The 15,600-nt window shown below is 35.1% G+C and overlaps 1 protein-coding gene and 1 long non-coding RNA gene across 2 annotated transcripts; one reads left to right on the top strand and one right to left on the bottom strand.

Annotated features, from left to right (window-relative positions):
* The first annotated feature begins 5,291 nt into the window (after positions 1–5,291).
* On the top strand, positions 5,292–12,411 carry LOC145558512 (beta-glucuronosyltransferase GlcAT14A-like). The gene is made up of 4 exons (XM_081619786.1): positions 5,292–6,248; positions 8,236–8,314; positions 8,390–8,505; positions 11,766–12,411. The coding sequence occupies exons 1-4, from the start codon at positions 5,645–5,647 to the stop codon at positions 12,278–12,280; spliced, it is 1,314 nt and encodes a 437-aa protein (XP_081475912.1). The 5' UTR covers positions 5,292–5,644; the 3' UTR covers positions 12,281–12,411.
* A 436-nt stretch (positions 12,412–12,847) lies between these two features.
* LOC145559740 (uncharacterized) lies at positions 12,848–14,650 on the bottom strand. Its single transcript, XR_014092914.1, has 2 exons — positions 13,165–14,650; positions 12,848–12,997 (listed from the first exon to the last, which is right to left on the bottom strand). It is a non-coding gene; the product is annotated as an uncharacterized LOC145559740 (long non-coding RNA).
* Between the last annotated feature and the right edge of the window lie 950 nt (positions 14,651–15,600).

Raw genomic sequence — 15,600 nt, 5'->3', positions numbered from 1 at the left:
TCGACCATGGCCTGCTTACGCTTTTGGCCGACATGGTATGCTTGGAGTGGGGGTTGTTCCCCTTTTGGCTCGAACGACTTTCCCTATCCGTGGGTTGTTGGCTTCACAATCAGCTAATTATAATATTTTTCCACTTTCTGACTTCGTAATTGAACCAATCTTCCCGTCCGACCTCTCGAACTTTAATAAAATCATATGAGGGACGATCACAGCTTTTGCAACATTCAGGGTGGGACGGCCGAGTATGACATTGTAGCCAGTTAACTCTTTTACCACCAAGAAACAAGTGACCATATCTTTTCCTTCCCCTTTCTGCCCAAATCGGACGGGAAAGTCTATCTGTCCGACTAGGTGAATGATGTTTCCCCTAAATCCCAATAAGGGGTGAGTGATGTCTTTGAGAGCGTTTTCTGGGAACTTCAGATTTTTTTAGTGCGGCTAAACTGATAATATCGGACGAGCTGCCCGTATCTATTAGAATCCGGCCGACCTTCAGATTGTCTATCTTCATGATGAACACCATGGGATCGTTATGCAAGACCTTGACCTCCCCTCAGCCAGCCTCACTGACCATAACCTCTGGGAAGGGTTCAACTTTGACCCCTTCGACATGCATCACTTTGCTGAACTTCTAAGCATCCTGCTTGATACCCTTCATGGTAGGGCTGCCTGCGGCAAAGCCGACTAATATCACGGTGACCAAACCAGAACCAGTATTGTTTCAATCATCTTCCTTTTCAGTTTGCTTTTGCTTTTTCTTCTCAGAGTTATTGTCTATCTAAGTGTAGGTAAACTTTGAGTTCAAAACATATGAGTTCAGCATGCCCCTCTCGGTCAGCTTATCCAACAATCGCTTCAAATTGATGATATCGTTCGTGTCATGTCCCACGTCCTTGTGGTAATGACAATTCTTGTTCTTGTTGCGATACTAAGCCGAGCCTCTCATCGGCTAGGGCTTTTCGAACTCAAACTTATCCTTAATATCCATCAAGATTTAGTAACAGTTTTTGGTGAACTCGTACCGTGGCTCGTATGCCTTAACCTTCTTTGATTTTGGTTGTTGATCATCCGCCACCCAGACTTCTTTTTGCTTGTTTCCTTCCTTTTTCTTCCCGGCCGAGTCTTGCTGAGAAGATGGCTTCTTCTCAGCTCCCTTGGCCGGCTGTTCTACCTTGGTGAGCGAACAAAATCAGCTGCTTCTATATAGGCCTCGGTTTCCCGCACAACGCCTATGTATGTCCAAACCTTTTTTTTACCAGATCAAACTTAAAACCATTATGCCTTAATCCCCGGAGAGATTCTGAGTATGCCATTTCATCCGGAAGATTCTTAATCTAAGCTTTTTCTTGGTTAAATCTCTGGACGTACGAACGCAACCCCTCATTCTTTCCTTGGACAATTGTAGCCAAGTTAAGACTGGTCTTTCTTGGGGGAATGTTGTATGAAAATTTTCCAAAAAACAGCATACTTAGAGTAGTGAAGCAATTGATGCACACAGCTGGCAGGCTGTTGAATCAGTCCTCCGCCACGCCCTTGAGGGTGGACGGGAAGCACCTACACCAAGTGGTATCATCAACACATTGCACGTACATCAGGTTTATATATGAAATGATGTGCTCCTCTGGGTTACTTGAGCCATCATAGACACCCACGAGTACACTCTTTACCTTTACAAGCTGAGGAGAGCTAAGAATCTCTTGAGAGAACGGAGGCGGCTTGTCTCCAAGATTAAGCAGACGCATTTTCCAATTAATGGTTTAAGGTTGTCCGGCCGGTCCGCCCAGGTATGGTACTTGGTCGAACGGCTAGCCGAACTGTCCATACTTTTGGAGGACATTAGGATTTTGCGGCAGAAAAGTATTAAAATTCCAAGGAATCTGATATTATACTGGTTGAATTGGTTGAACTGGAATGGGAGTTAGAGTACGAGCAGGTTTGGCTCCTGCTGATCTTGGCCGTGTTGGTATGTTGGGAAAGAGAGTGATTGAAGAGTTCATCCGGCATTGTGGGAATAGAGGCCGTGTCCGACTGAGCGGCCCGTTCCTGCCACTTGTGCCAGATGTACTCCCTGGCATCCCTCCAGCGTCGAGATGGCTCAGGATCCTCCCTTTGAGGTTGTCTTGTTTGTCACCTAGCCGACCGCGTTCTCTCAAGGAGCCTTGAAAGATTCGTTCGTGGCACCCTGAAAGACCTTCCATACAGCCGGCGAAAAGGGGTATTCCTAGCATCTTTAGCGTTTGTTGCCTTACTCTAATTTCTTCTTTGAGTACCATCCTCCACCCTTCTGGACGGCTGTCTGGAGGTGGACGTCCTCTTTTCTTCCAACTCCTTTCGAAGCTTATTCAGAGCGACCTTTAGGGAGGCAATAGTAACTGGTAGATCCTCGACCTCATGGAATGTGGCGATCAGAAGATCATTACAATTGATTGTTGTGGCTATATTCTCTACATGGTTGTCCTGACCAGGGAAAGGGCCAGGGCTGGCATTAGGTGTCTGACCGTCTATTGCCATTACAGACAAGTATCCCCACAGACGGTGCCAAATGTTTCGGTGTTTTTTTTGGAAACCCTCGGGACACTGGTCGTGTACTGCTAGCAACGAGACTTGGACACCTTCAAAACAACGAATATTCCAGTAACGGAATATTCGCCTTCGACGATCAAGTTAGTAACCGGAAATCGGAAAGGATAGAGAGAGAAAGTAGAGAGAAGCTGCAGCTTTTAGTGCTCTATTAAATGTTATGTCACAATCTACCCCTCCCATCATAAATGATTGGGGTATTTATAGGGGTGGAAAACTGTGCCCTTTAGGGTTTATACCCTAGAATGACGCGATTTGATTGGCGGCGCAATTAAGTAGCGACACGTGTCTAGGGGGTCAGTGCTGTTTTGCGGCTTTCTTGGGATTTGGGTCTTTTGAAGTAAGAAGGCCCTTTTCTCTCATTTCAGGTGCTCTTCTTGAGCTTGACACGCGTCATCTTCCCATAGGGACACGTGTCACCTTTTGATTGGGCCACTTGTCACTACGGGATTGGACCATGTGTAAGGGGTATTGTTACCCTAAACACCATCCACCTTCCCGTTTTTGTTGCCACCCTTGCTAAAAGGCCATCCCCTGGTCACTGGTGCTAGGCCTTCCTGACACCGACTAGCCCCCTACTCCCTCCCCCACCGATGCCGATCACTTGCAGCAGTGCCCGCTAAAATGCCATAAAAAACTCCATACCATCTTTCCACCTTATAGTTGAACATTACTGAACCACTCCGGCCGAAAACCTTCACCAGATGCCTATGTACCCTCCTCCACGTAGCCGCCACCCACCTTATCCGAAACCACCACCTCGAAACCCTTAAATCCCAAATTGAAAACCTAAAAATCAAAATCTAGGATTTCAATTTTGGGGGGTTTTTAATTTTAGGGTTTTGGCATTGTGGTTCATGGGGTGGAGATAGTAGGGGGAGGGGCGGTTTGGGTTCCTGTGCGGGGATGAGAGTTTGGACGTCGGCGGTGGGGAAAGGAGGGGTTTCCGACGGAGATGGCATGGGGAGGCGCCGACTAGGAGTGGCAGGGAAAGGGTGGTCGCAGGGGCTGACTGTGGTGGGTGGATTTATTTTTATTTTATTATTTTTTGATAGTTAAATGTATAGTTATTATTTAGAAATTAAAGAACCAAAATAGCCAATAAAATCCTGCCACGTGGCAATTTTTAGCCCTAATGACTAACGGAGTTCCCCGTTAGTCATTTGGGCATTTAGTGACATTTTTGATAAACTTCGGGGTATATGGTAAATTTTAAAAATTACACGGGTGTTTGGTGAATAAAATAATAACTCAGGGGTATTTGGTGAAATATCCGTAAAATATATATATGATACACAAAGTATAGAATAACTTACATCAATGATGGTATTATACGTAATGTTGTTTTCCAATACTTGATAGATCATTTCTAATGTTTGATAGAGCGCTGGTGCTGATAACGTGTTACTCCGTATAAAATAAAGAAAATTACTCCCTCCGTTACATATTACTCGCAACAAAGGGGTATTATTTGTAAGACATAAAATATTCCTTGTTGCGAATAATACATAACGGAGTAAGTATTAAACATAGAACAAAAGAGGAAGTTGTAGAGAGTATAATTGTTGGATCACTATCTTCATCAGGCAATGCCTACTATTTATACATATAAGTAAAATAACTCCCTAAAACAATGAAGAGTTGCATTTATGCAAAAGTTACAAAGTAGATGATAAAGCTAAGGGTGGTTACAAAGGGGTTACAAGGGAAGTAATTATTTTACGGGGCTACAGAAGTATAGTGGACATATATAAATAGATACTTTACAACAAATAATACTTTAATGGTGAGATTATTAACAATAAATTGATTAAAGGTGAAATAATTAAAATTAACTAGCTTAGGTCCCGTGCGTTAACAAATTTATTAAGAATACAAATTTTAATTAGTTTCATATGAATTATACAATTATTTACAAAAAGGAGATAGATTTAATTTTTTTTTTTTTAATATAAACAAAATAACTTTATTTTTTTAGGGCAATAACTTGAATTTTATACTTGTACTTAATTTTAATATAATATACATAAAATAACTTAAAATTTTATAACTAAACTATACATTAAAATATATTGAGGATACATATTAACTAAATATGGAAATAATATCTTAGTAGATACTTCGTATAATATTGTTAGAGAAGATTTGACAATAAAAAATTATTTAAAAAAAAAACCTTTTTGAAGGGAAAATTTTTAAGTAGAAATTTTTTAGGATAATTTGCCAATTACTACTGCAAGTTAATACCACTTTGTAAATTACTACCGTAAATTAAAAAATTTGTGAATTACTACCGCAAAAAATTTTAAGATGTTGCGATTACTACCAAACCCCATTAAACCCAACTATGACGTCATTATATCCCTTTAACCCGTGTTTGACCATGGTTAAGGGCTTTAACCATGGTTAAAGTAATATAATGACGTCATAGTTGGATTTAATGGGAGTTTGGTAGTAATCGCAACATCTTAAAAAATTTTGCGGTAGTAATTCACAACTTTTTTAATTTGCGGTAGTAATTTACAAAATACTATTAACTTGCGGTAGTAATTGGCAAATTTTCCAATTTTTTAATTAGAAAATGACATGTGTCACTTTTGATCTCCTTTTTAGTACCTGTATATAGTTTATTAATTGATAAATTATTGATTGATGATTTTTCCAGTAATAATTTCGAATTGAAGTGAATCATTATTTTACTGATTTTCCAGCTTAGAGAAACTTTTCCAGAAAAAGAAGCAAAGGACATCCTTCTTCCTTCCCTACTATTTGACCCTAAAAATGAAGATCAAAGTCAGAGAAAAGGATTTGGGCCATATTCAAACTTTCCTACAAATTCAATTCAATCACTAACTAGGTAAATAATCGTTGTCTTCAATTCTTTCATTGTTGTAACTTTTTCAAGTTTTCTTTTGATTTTTATTTATTTATTTTTAGATTGGAAAACTCAAATTAATTTTTTAGATTTGGGGATTTTAGTTGAATCCACTGAAATCCCATTTGATACGCTACTGTAAATTTGAAGAAATTTTTTCAATATTTTGTGTTTGTTGAATTTGTGGTTATGAGGAAGAATGTGAATCCTCATTCAAGCAGGTTTTTTAGTGATAAGAAATGGATTATACCATTTTTCGCGAGTTTACTCGTATCGATTACTCTATTATTAGCTAGTATATTTGGAATGTATTCGCCGAATATTGATGAGGATGTATCACAATTTGATGGTATGGAAGTTGGTAAGAAGTCTGAGGAGTGGACTGATTATTTTGTTGAAGACAATATAAGGAGATCATTAGCATTGAGTGGGAATTCAAAAAATGAACCACCTCGATTCGCTTATCTTATATCGGGTACTAAAGGTGATAGTCAGAGAATCATGAGAGTATTGCAAGCTGTTTACCATCCGCGAAATCAGTATATTTTGCATATGGATTTTGAAGCTCCACCTAGGGAAAGATTAGATTTGACAATGTCTGTTAAAAGTGATCCTACATTCCATCAAGTGGAGAATGTTCGAGTGATGGATAAATCAAATTTGGTGACGTATAAAGGACCAACAATGATTGCTTGCACTCTGCAAGCTATAGCCATTTTGCTAAGGGAAAGTTTGTACTGGGATTGGTTTATTAACCTCAGCGCCTCAGATTATCCTCTAATGACGCAAGATGGTTAGTTCCACAAACTTTGCCGTTACAGTTTTCTTATGGTCTTTACTCTGTAATGTCGTTTAAGAAGGCTTTATGCTCTTTTCTCATTTCTTGTTTTGTGACCCATGTGTTATTTCTCATCTCAACGTGTGACATGTTTTATACGGTTTGAATTTTAGCTTTGTTAGATGTAAAAGCTCATTGATGCGATTAATCTGAAGGAAGAAGGTGAATTGGCTTACTGTAGAGCCTCATAGTGGTTGATCTGATGTTATTTTAATTATTATTATTTTTTTTTCACGTGAATTGGGAGAAGAAAACCATAAGAAAAGTTGATGGATCTATACCTTGTTGATCTTTCATGTTTCTGGCTTTGTGAATGGGCTGTATATAAGTTGTTTATCGATACCAAATTGTGGCAATGAGTCAGTTTCGTTAACACAACCATCTTTCAAGAATTGTGCCTACCCAAAAGTATACTTGCACCTTCATGGCCTCAATTAGTATAACTTAGCTCCTCTAGCATGTTGAGTTTGAATACTGACAAGTGTATAGGATTAAAACCTATTATATATTGGAAAATCATTATAGATATATGTAATTTGTTAAATAAATTAGGCTTTAGGCTAGTTTATGACTATTTTGAATAATCACTTTTGGTTCATGTAGCCGACCCCACTATGGGATTAAGGCTTTGATTAATTAATTGAATATAAAACAAATAACAATAGAAAGTAGAACTTTTGTTATGGGATGGAGGGTACATATTGATAGGTATCTCAAGGAGTCAAGGATGTCTAGTATAAATGAGCAGGCATTTCCTTTAAATCGTCCTGTGTAGAAATAGCAATGATCTGTAAGGTCTATGATGCCATCACCTTTATTCTATTATTGTCAGATCTTAGAGCTTACTGCATAAAAGTCCTAAAAAAAATGCTTGGTGTTGTATAAATCTCATGGTAGTCTTGTGAGAAACTGAGGAATGGAAAACCCAAAAATACCATCACTGCTACCTTACAGGCCTTTTGGTTCCTAAAAAAGCCTTTACTTTATCCTATTCTATTGTTTTGTAGCCATTGGTAGGATTTATAATTTTATGCATTCTCTTTACATGGATTATTGATCTCAATCTAGATGTTAGAATATAAGTTAGCTATTTCGAATGTTATCTACTATCAATCCCAGCTTGATTATTTATATAAAAATATATGTAAAATTTAACTAATGCACAATTTTATATGGGATTACAGTGTAGTAGTTGATCTTCGGTTCAGGGATAGGCTGTGTGTTAGGGGACCTTCCAGTGTTGCCAACAATAGAGTTTTGACTGGTTATTATTAGTAGTTAGAAGTGGGGAAAATTTATACAATATGCTTGTATAATTTGATCACATCTTACTTAATGCTTCATAAAAGTGACGTCTGTCATTGTGTATTTGTTTAGGATCTTGCTTACAGCTTACCAGGCTCTATTCAAACTGTTGCTTTTATCCTGCAAGATTATTAGTAAAAGTAAACTTTGAAGAAAGAACATAGCATGGATGTAAATCTGCCTTCCATACCACAAATCCTGATCGTTTTTACAAATGTCTAGTATAGTACTTTTTCTTTCAGTTATGCTCTAGCTCATGTGTTGTCTGGCTTAATGAATATTCCTAATATATGCCTACAAGTTTCAGGAAGTAATGTGTTGCGAGGTTTAGGATATTTATTTCAGCTTTGGTACTTGTCAGTTAGTATCGGGTCTTTACTCTAAATTTTATCTTGTCTGGAACGTCAATCATTCGATTAATTCCTTCATCTATTTTCCTCTTTGTTTCGAGAGTTAATGATATGGTGGTGACCCTGGCTCTACTATTCTTGCATTTATTAGCAGCTGTATGCTTGATAATATAGACACCTAATATGCTTGATAATTTGGATTATTTGTTTTTCATATTAACCTTATCTGCTAAATTTACAGTTTTCAACACAAAGCGTATAATGTCATCTTATTTTTCGTCACACAGATATGCTTCATGTTTTCTCCAACTTGTCACGGAATCTGAACTTTATTGAGCATATGCAGATGGTAAATGGGTGGAAACTGTGAGTATGCTTCTACTGCAGACCTAAATTAGAAACTACTCTTTACTTGTATGCTAATTCATTTTGCTTCTACAGGAGCCAGAGGGCGAGGCCTATTGTTGTAGATCCTGGCCTCTACTTGTCCAAAAAATCTGATCTTCTTATGACTACCCAACGCCGATCACTTCCTACTGCTTTTAAGTTATTTACTGGTATGTCTAATCAGATTTCTGCATTTTCTTTATACTTTTACTTCATGTGTACACTTTGTAAACTGTTTTTCAGCTTTTTAACTTAGAAGGACCTTTTGAGATCAGAATCATGGATAATGACTGTTCTGAAACTGCATCTAGATTGCTAGATAATGTTGTGACTATATGCACATATCTCAAAGGATGATATGTATTAAAATACTTATAGTTAGAACTTAGTTATAGTAAAGCTGATCTGGACTGGATCACCCATACGAAATAGCTTGAAACCACGCTTGTTTACCAGTCTATCATGTGAAGCAAATTATTACCAGAAACCCGTAGCAAAACAGATGGAACTGGAATTGATCAAGACATAGCTAGATGTGATTCCTACCCATGTTTTAAATTATTATATATTGCTTTGAACATATTTTGATGCAAATAAAAAACAATATGTGAACCAAATCCAATAACGCCCCAAGCATAGGAGGCTTAAAAATCTTTGACTGAATTAAGCCCGCACACTAATCTGACTATATATATTACTCCCTCCGTTTTTTTATCGGCTAGAGATGAGATTGCGCGGAGTCTTAGATGGTTTAATAAAATTAGCTTATGGTCCCATGCAATGCACGATTAAAAAAAATGTATTTCAACAATTTTTTATAAATTGTTTGCTCTTTATAAATGATATGACAAAGGTATTAAAAAAATGCATCGTACTACATAGTAAACTTTAGGTTGTACATACCCATATGATATATAGAGTATAAAAAATTAATGCATTTCTTTTTTAATAATAATATTTTGCTTAAATTTTCTATATATATATATATATATATATATATATAGGTAAAGTTGGAAAATATTATACAAGTAGTGAATTAAAAATTTTCTAAGATAGTTTGAAAAAAAAAAAAGTAAATAAAAAATTGGCAGGAAATTATTTAATCAAATGTTGCCACGTGTCATTCTTTATTTGCCTTTAGTATATAGTTATTGATAAGATGTTAGTAGGGTAGATAAGGTTATTATTTTATTGAAAAGTAAAGTAGTGTGAGAGGGAGTAGGGACCTTTGAAAGAGTGATAAATGATAAAGTAAAAAAGAGTGGGGACATTAGTGGGTAAAGATATTAAATTGTAAGAGATTTCCAAAAATAGAACTCTAGTTTATAAAAAAAAACGGACGAAATAGTAACTCTAGCTTATAAAAAAAAAAAAAAAAAAAAAACCGAGGGAGTATGTATTAAATTTGCAGCTTTTTCCGCTAACAACGCACTTAGTAATTTCCAATCAAGCCGGTACAAATTTTGCATCGGTAAAAATTCATAATTTTTGCCCAAAGAGTGTAATAAAATATAATCACAAAATGCAAAACAAATCCTAAATCCACTAGTAAAGTGAAAAACAAATTGTAACTCGATTAGGATCCATATTATTAATTAATAAAGTAAACTTACTAAACATAGGGAAAAGCATGAAAATCGAAACAAGCACATGTAAAAACATGATAGCCAAAAGCTAAGCTAAATTCAAATTAAGTAGAGGAGAGTGTTTAAAACTATATGACAGAGGGCTTATTTATATAAATGGAGATTCCTAAGCGTAGTCAAGATCATGGGTGACATTTCATAGTATCACTCGACCCCAAATAGTCATTCAAATTTTACCATGGATTTGCATTGAAAGGATGCCCTCACTTCCACTCTTTTTGGAGTGTTGTTTCCTTGGTGAATAGGAGTGATATTAATTACTGAACGCAATATGGCACTACAACCACTTAGATCAAAGCCAAAGAAGCTATAAAAACTACCACAAGAAAACTGCCAACAAAAATGATACACGAAAAGTCCTCCAAGCATCCTAAACCTAGGCATCATAGTGTACAACCATCTTTGAACCCATTCTTTTGACCACCATCATTAAACTTATGATTGGAAGGGACATAACCATTGTGTTTGATGAAAAATCAATGGAAAAAGAAGGCTGTCATTTGACACTCCAATCTTTACTAAGCTGTGGAATAGCGTCATGGATATTCCTAATGTGAACCTAGAAAAAGAGTAGACGATTCAAGCTTAATAATCTGACTACATTGCTTGGTCAACTTTAGAAGCTTCATATATCTGGGAGGAATTAGCAATATAGCTCAAAATTTTTATATAGAAAAAGTGGTTCCTCATCACATATTGGAGGTGAAAAGGAATAGTTCATCATCAATAACTGACTTCTGCCTATATCAATATCTCTTCCTTTTCATCCCAAGAGATCTTTCCATCTAGCTTTGATCTCTCAAATATCTTTTAGGGTCATCACATGATACATTCAAATTTTTTAGGACATTCAGTCATCAGGTGACTGTACCCCTTGACTGTATATCCTATCTGCTCTTATATCTTATTTGGCCTGCCCTTCCTTGAAAAACTCCAAATTTTCAGTGTGCTCTTACCTTGTATGTGACTTATACAGCTAGTCAAGGCTCAAGAATTTTCCCAATGTACTCTTTTGTATCTTGTTACCTCTCCTTGGCTCCGTTAGGTTTTATTTTGGAGGTTAGAGAGTTAAGGGGTAATGTATAGGTGTGGAAACATGTTTATGAAAGAAAGCTTTATCTGAAATAACTGGACAGTGAAAAGCTGAAGAATTATGAATTGTTTGGAAGTCTGAATCAATTTTCATGACTGAGAATTCAATCAAAAACCTGTGTTTAAATCTGATGTGATTGAGTTATTTCAATGACTCAAATGCTTCATGTTCTATTATGAGAGTATGGGAGACTTGTGAGCCCCTTTGGAGAAAATTTGGAAAAGTGGATTGGGTTGTCATATCTCATATATGTTTGGTTTATCATATATATCGGTAAAAGTCAGAAATTGAAAATACCTGAACCAAACTTAAATAAATCAATGCTCCTTAATGGTTTATTGAATCAATTGCTATTGTTTAGGGTCAAAATAAGTGAAAAATGAAGTTAGTGTTTAACTGAAATAAACTGCAATCTGATTTTGCCCAACCTGTATGCTTCATCATTTTATACACATAATCAGAGACATGTCTTTGGTTTCCCTTCAACCCTTTCGCATCTCATTGTATATCATTTTATTTATCTATCTACTGATATGAGCTGTGGTGGTAGTTGGCTCAATGGAATTGCCTGTTTGACTGTTTGATCTTTTGAGCAAAGTTTCTTAGGTAGCTGTTTCATGGGAACAAAGTAGGGGGGGGGGGGGGGGGGGAAAAAAGCAATTGACTGTTTTCACTTTCTTACCCGTTGCAGGTTCAGCCTGGGTAGTTGTGACTCGATCTTTTGTGGAATATTGTATATGGGGATGGGACAATTTCCCTAGAACAGTTTTAATGTATTTCACTAATTTTATGTCTTCTCCTGAAAGTTATTTTCATACTGTAATTTGTAACAATGAGGATTTCCGTAGTACGGCAATAGGTCATGATCTTCATTATATTGCATGGGACAATCCACCAAAACAACACCCTCGCATTTTGTCCATGAAGGACTTTGATAAGATGGTAAAAAGCGGTGCACTATTTGCCCGCAAATTTGCTAGAAATGACCCTGTTTTGGACAAGATTGATAAAGAGCTTTTAGGTCGCGCAAACAGATTTCCCCCTGGTGCATGGTGTGTTGGAAACTCTTCTGGCGGGGCTGACCCCTGCTCATTGCGGGGTAACTATTCTGATTTTAAGCCAGGCCCTGGTGCTGCAAGGCTTCAGGAGCTTATGAACACATTAACGTCTGATGAATTTCAGAGTAAGCAATGTTCTTCAAAGTAATGAAGGCATTTCTCTGTAAAGTTTTTGTAATTTGTATCATATACATTCCAGAAGAATTCTGGTTGAGTGAGCAACAAAGGTATACAGGATCATCTTTTTTCTTGGAATAGCTTTGTCAGTTTTTTACTTTACTTTTTAGCAGTTTTTTGTCATCAACGGTTTTCTCAAAGAGAAATCCCTTTTAAGTTTTTTGTTTTATAATAAACTAATGATCTTTATTGCTTGTTTTTTAAGTAAGACTAAGTTAGGTTCCGTGCCATGCACGGTAATTTAAAATAATTGCTTTCCAAATTATCACTATATCAAATATGACTTTCGTAGGTTACGCGCGCGATGCGCGCGGTATGATTAGCCATTATAGGAAAGTTATGTAATCGAACCTCAGAGTTTACAAACTTGTAATGGGTATTTAACAATGGTGTAAAATTAATATTCGTCGATTAAATTATACATCAATAAGTCCTTCCTATATATATTACAATTATTTTTCTTACTTCATTGTTCTTGATATTAAATTTGCTCCGATAAAAGTGAGAGAGAGCTAAGCTAGTTGTTAAGTACATTAAGTAATTCAAAAATCCTTTATTAATCAAAAAATGATTTAAATATATAAATCAACAATTTTTTGTATAGTTACAATGGAACGATATTGAAACTTCTTCTTAAGAATCTGCTGAAATGATCTACCTTTAGCCATTATTGATTACAATAATCTCTCTGCAACCAAAATCAATTATCAATTAATAATAATTTAAAAACTCAAAGCTGATTAAAAATAAACAATTAATTAGAAAATAATAATCATTAAATTCCAAAAAAAATCATTTCGGATCGAAAATACAATATGAGGTACCCAGAGTTTTAGATTGGAAGTGGAAGATTACCTTGTACGTAAGAGACTCATCCTTAAACAAATGAATACACTTGTCTTTATCATTCATTCATCTCCATCTTAGGTGCTCTATAATGAGATTGAAAATTAGTATTACATAAGTAAATGATAAAATCTAAATATCATTTTGTGATAAGATCTTCATTGTTCACTGCTGTGGGCGTTCGTATTAGCTATTTAGTTATTAGTAATTGACTTATTCCTTTTACTGTTACTGCGTAGTGATGGTTAATTTTTGTTATACATAATTTCAATGGAGGGAAAAATTATGAAAATCCAATGGATGAACTTCGACAATAAAAGTGGTTGTACAATCAAAACACTCTCAACCATCAAATTATTCACCTCAATAATCAATTAACAACTAACAAAACTTAATTTCAAATTTCTCCTCTAATTCACGAAGAAGATGTCTTCTAACAAATGTAGTCTTTCCTAGCTAGCATATCCAAATTTGCTTACAACTCACTCAAAATAGTCAAAACACATACAATTATCGGCGATTCGGCACATCCGCTACTAAATTGCTATGTAAATCACAACCATTATTAGCTAAAATTAATCCTTAATAACATAAATTCCAACACATTGCACAATATGTCATTATATCATTAGATACCAATTACCAAATAACACAAAGCAACAAAATTTATCTACCTTCTCAACGACGTGAATGGCAACACCAACGACAATAATAACAAGATCATAATCGAAACACTTATCTACCATTGGTATTTGGTAGATAAAGCAGCAGAGTTTGAATTCGAAAATCGGTGACTCGGAAGCTCAACTCCGCGAGATTTGACGGAGTAACTCAGAGCTTTCTAGAAGGAACTGTATATTGTATGATAAGAATTTCTTGCAAAATTTGTTAATAAGCATACCTCCGTAATGAACAAGCTCAGCCTAAAACGATTGTAATTTCATAAATTACTAAATTTGCAAGAAAAGTTATTAGGTTCTGAATTATGAAGTGACGACAACAAATCAATCCTTCCTCCAAATTGTTTATTTATAATAAAAAAAAAAAACAATTAAAGCAATCAACCCAAAAATAATTACAATTTACAATTGTAAAATCAAGCCTAGATAAAATACCCAAAAAATTCAGAAACAAATTTACCAGATCATGTGTTTCTCTATAAATAAATCATAACTCCCAGAAATTTATAAAATTATAAACAAAAACGGAATAGAATAATTACCAATTCCACCATCACCAACATGAACAAGCTTGAAGCTTAGGTAATCAACAACAAGAATACAAATCGACTATAATCTTGATTTGGACAATCTATACCTAATGATTAATTACACCTAACAATCATCTACTGAAATAGAACGAAGGAGATCAAATATATATAAGATAAGATGATGAAAAATGAGATTGCTATTGAGAAGTCGGGTATTAAAGGAGGAAAGTGAATGAAATAAAAAAACGTTATTGAGGCTTGAGAGGAGAAGATGAATAATTAGGCAGAAATACACCGAGGAAAGAAAGGAAAGGTCAAAAATTCAAGTCAAAAGTATCAAAATATGAAATGGGGGTAAAAATGTAAATTAACATTTTCAGGGTTAAAGTGGTCTTCACACTATTCATAAGAGTTTTTTTCCACTTTTTATAAGGTAGAGATATATATATATATATATATATATAAGAGGGATCCGATGAGAATATGTCTATATGTGAGAATTCATACTTATATGAGAACTGATCTAAAGTTTAGAACATGTGAGTATAAATTTAGAACATGCGAGTTAAAATTTAGAACATGTGACTCAAATTATAATTTTGAACATATAAGTATAATTTGGAACATTTGTGTGACTACTATGTTTAGAACATCTGATTTAAGAATTAGAACAAGTGATTAAAAATTTATAAAATTTGCTTTATGAATTTTAAACATATGAGTAAAATTTAGAACATCTAATGTAAGATTATGAACACGTGAATAAAAATTTAGAATAAACTGATATAGAATATAGAAAGTGTGAGTAAAGAATTTAAAACATACGAATAAAAAAAAAAAAAAAAAGAACATGTGCCTTAAAATCTGGAACATATAATTAAAAATCTTAGAACACACGTTTTAAAATTCAGAACATATAAGTTAAAATCTTGGAACAAGTTATTTAAAATTTATGACATCAAACTTAACTAATTTATGTTTTAGAACATTTGAGTACTACATTAGAACATTTGATTTGATTTAGAATACCTAAGGAAAAGTTTAGAATATCAGATTTATAATTTAGAACACACGAGTAAAAATTTAGAACATAAAAAGTGTTCTTACATAAGAAAAATTCTCACGAGAGCATATATATATTCGAAGCGTGTCCTTGTTAAACTCGGCTTTATTGGCAAAACAATGTTGGCGTATCCATCAGCACCCCCAGCTTTTAGTTTCGAGAGATCTACGGT

This window comes from Chenopodium album, chromosome 9, assembly GCF_948465745.1.
Source record: "Chenopodium album chromosome 9, dcCheAlbu1.1, whole genome shotgun sequence".
Lineage (NCBI taxonomy): Eukaryota > Viridiplantae > Streptophyta > Magnoliopsida > Caryophyllales > Amaranthaceae > Chenopodium > Chenopodium album.
Note: the sequence above shows the minus strand (reverse complement) of the source record. Positions and strands in the feature narration are given on the sequence as shown.

Coding starts and splice junctions, on each gene's coding strand:
- LOC145558512 (XM_081619786.1), top strand. CDS start 5,645: ATGAGGAAGAATGTGAATCCTCATTCAAGCAGGTTTTTTAGTGATAAG. Junction 8,315..8,389: donor ATGGTAAATGGGTGGAAACT/GTGAGTATGCTT, acceptor TTGCTTCTACAG/GAGCCAGAGGGCGAGGCCTA. Junction 8,506..11,765: donor TGCTTTTAAGTTATTTACTG/GTATGTCTAATC, acceptor TACCCGTTGCAG/GTTCAGCCTGGGTAGTTGTG.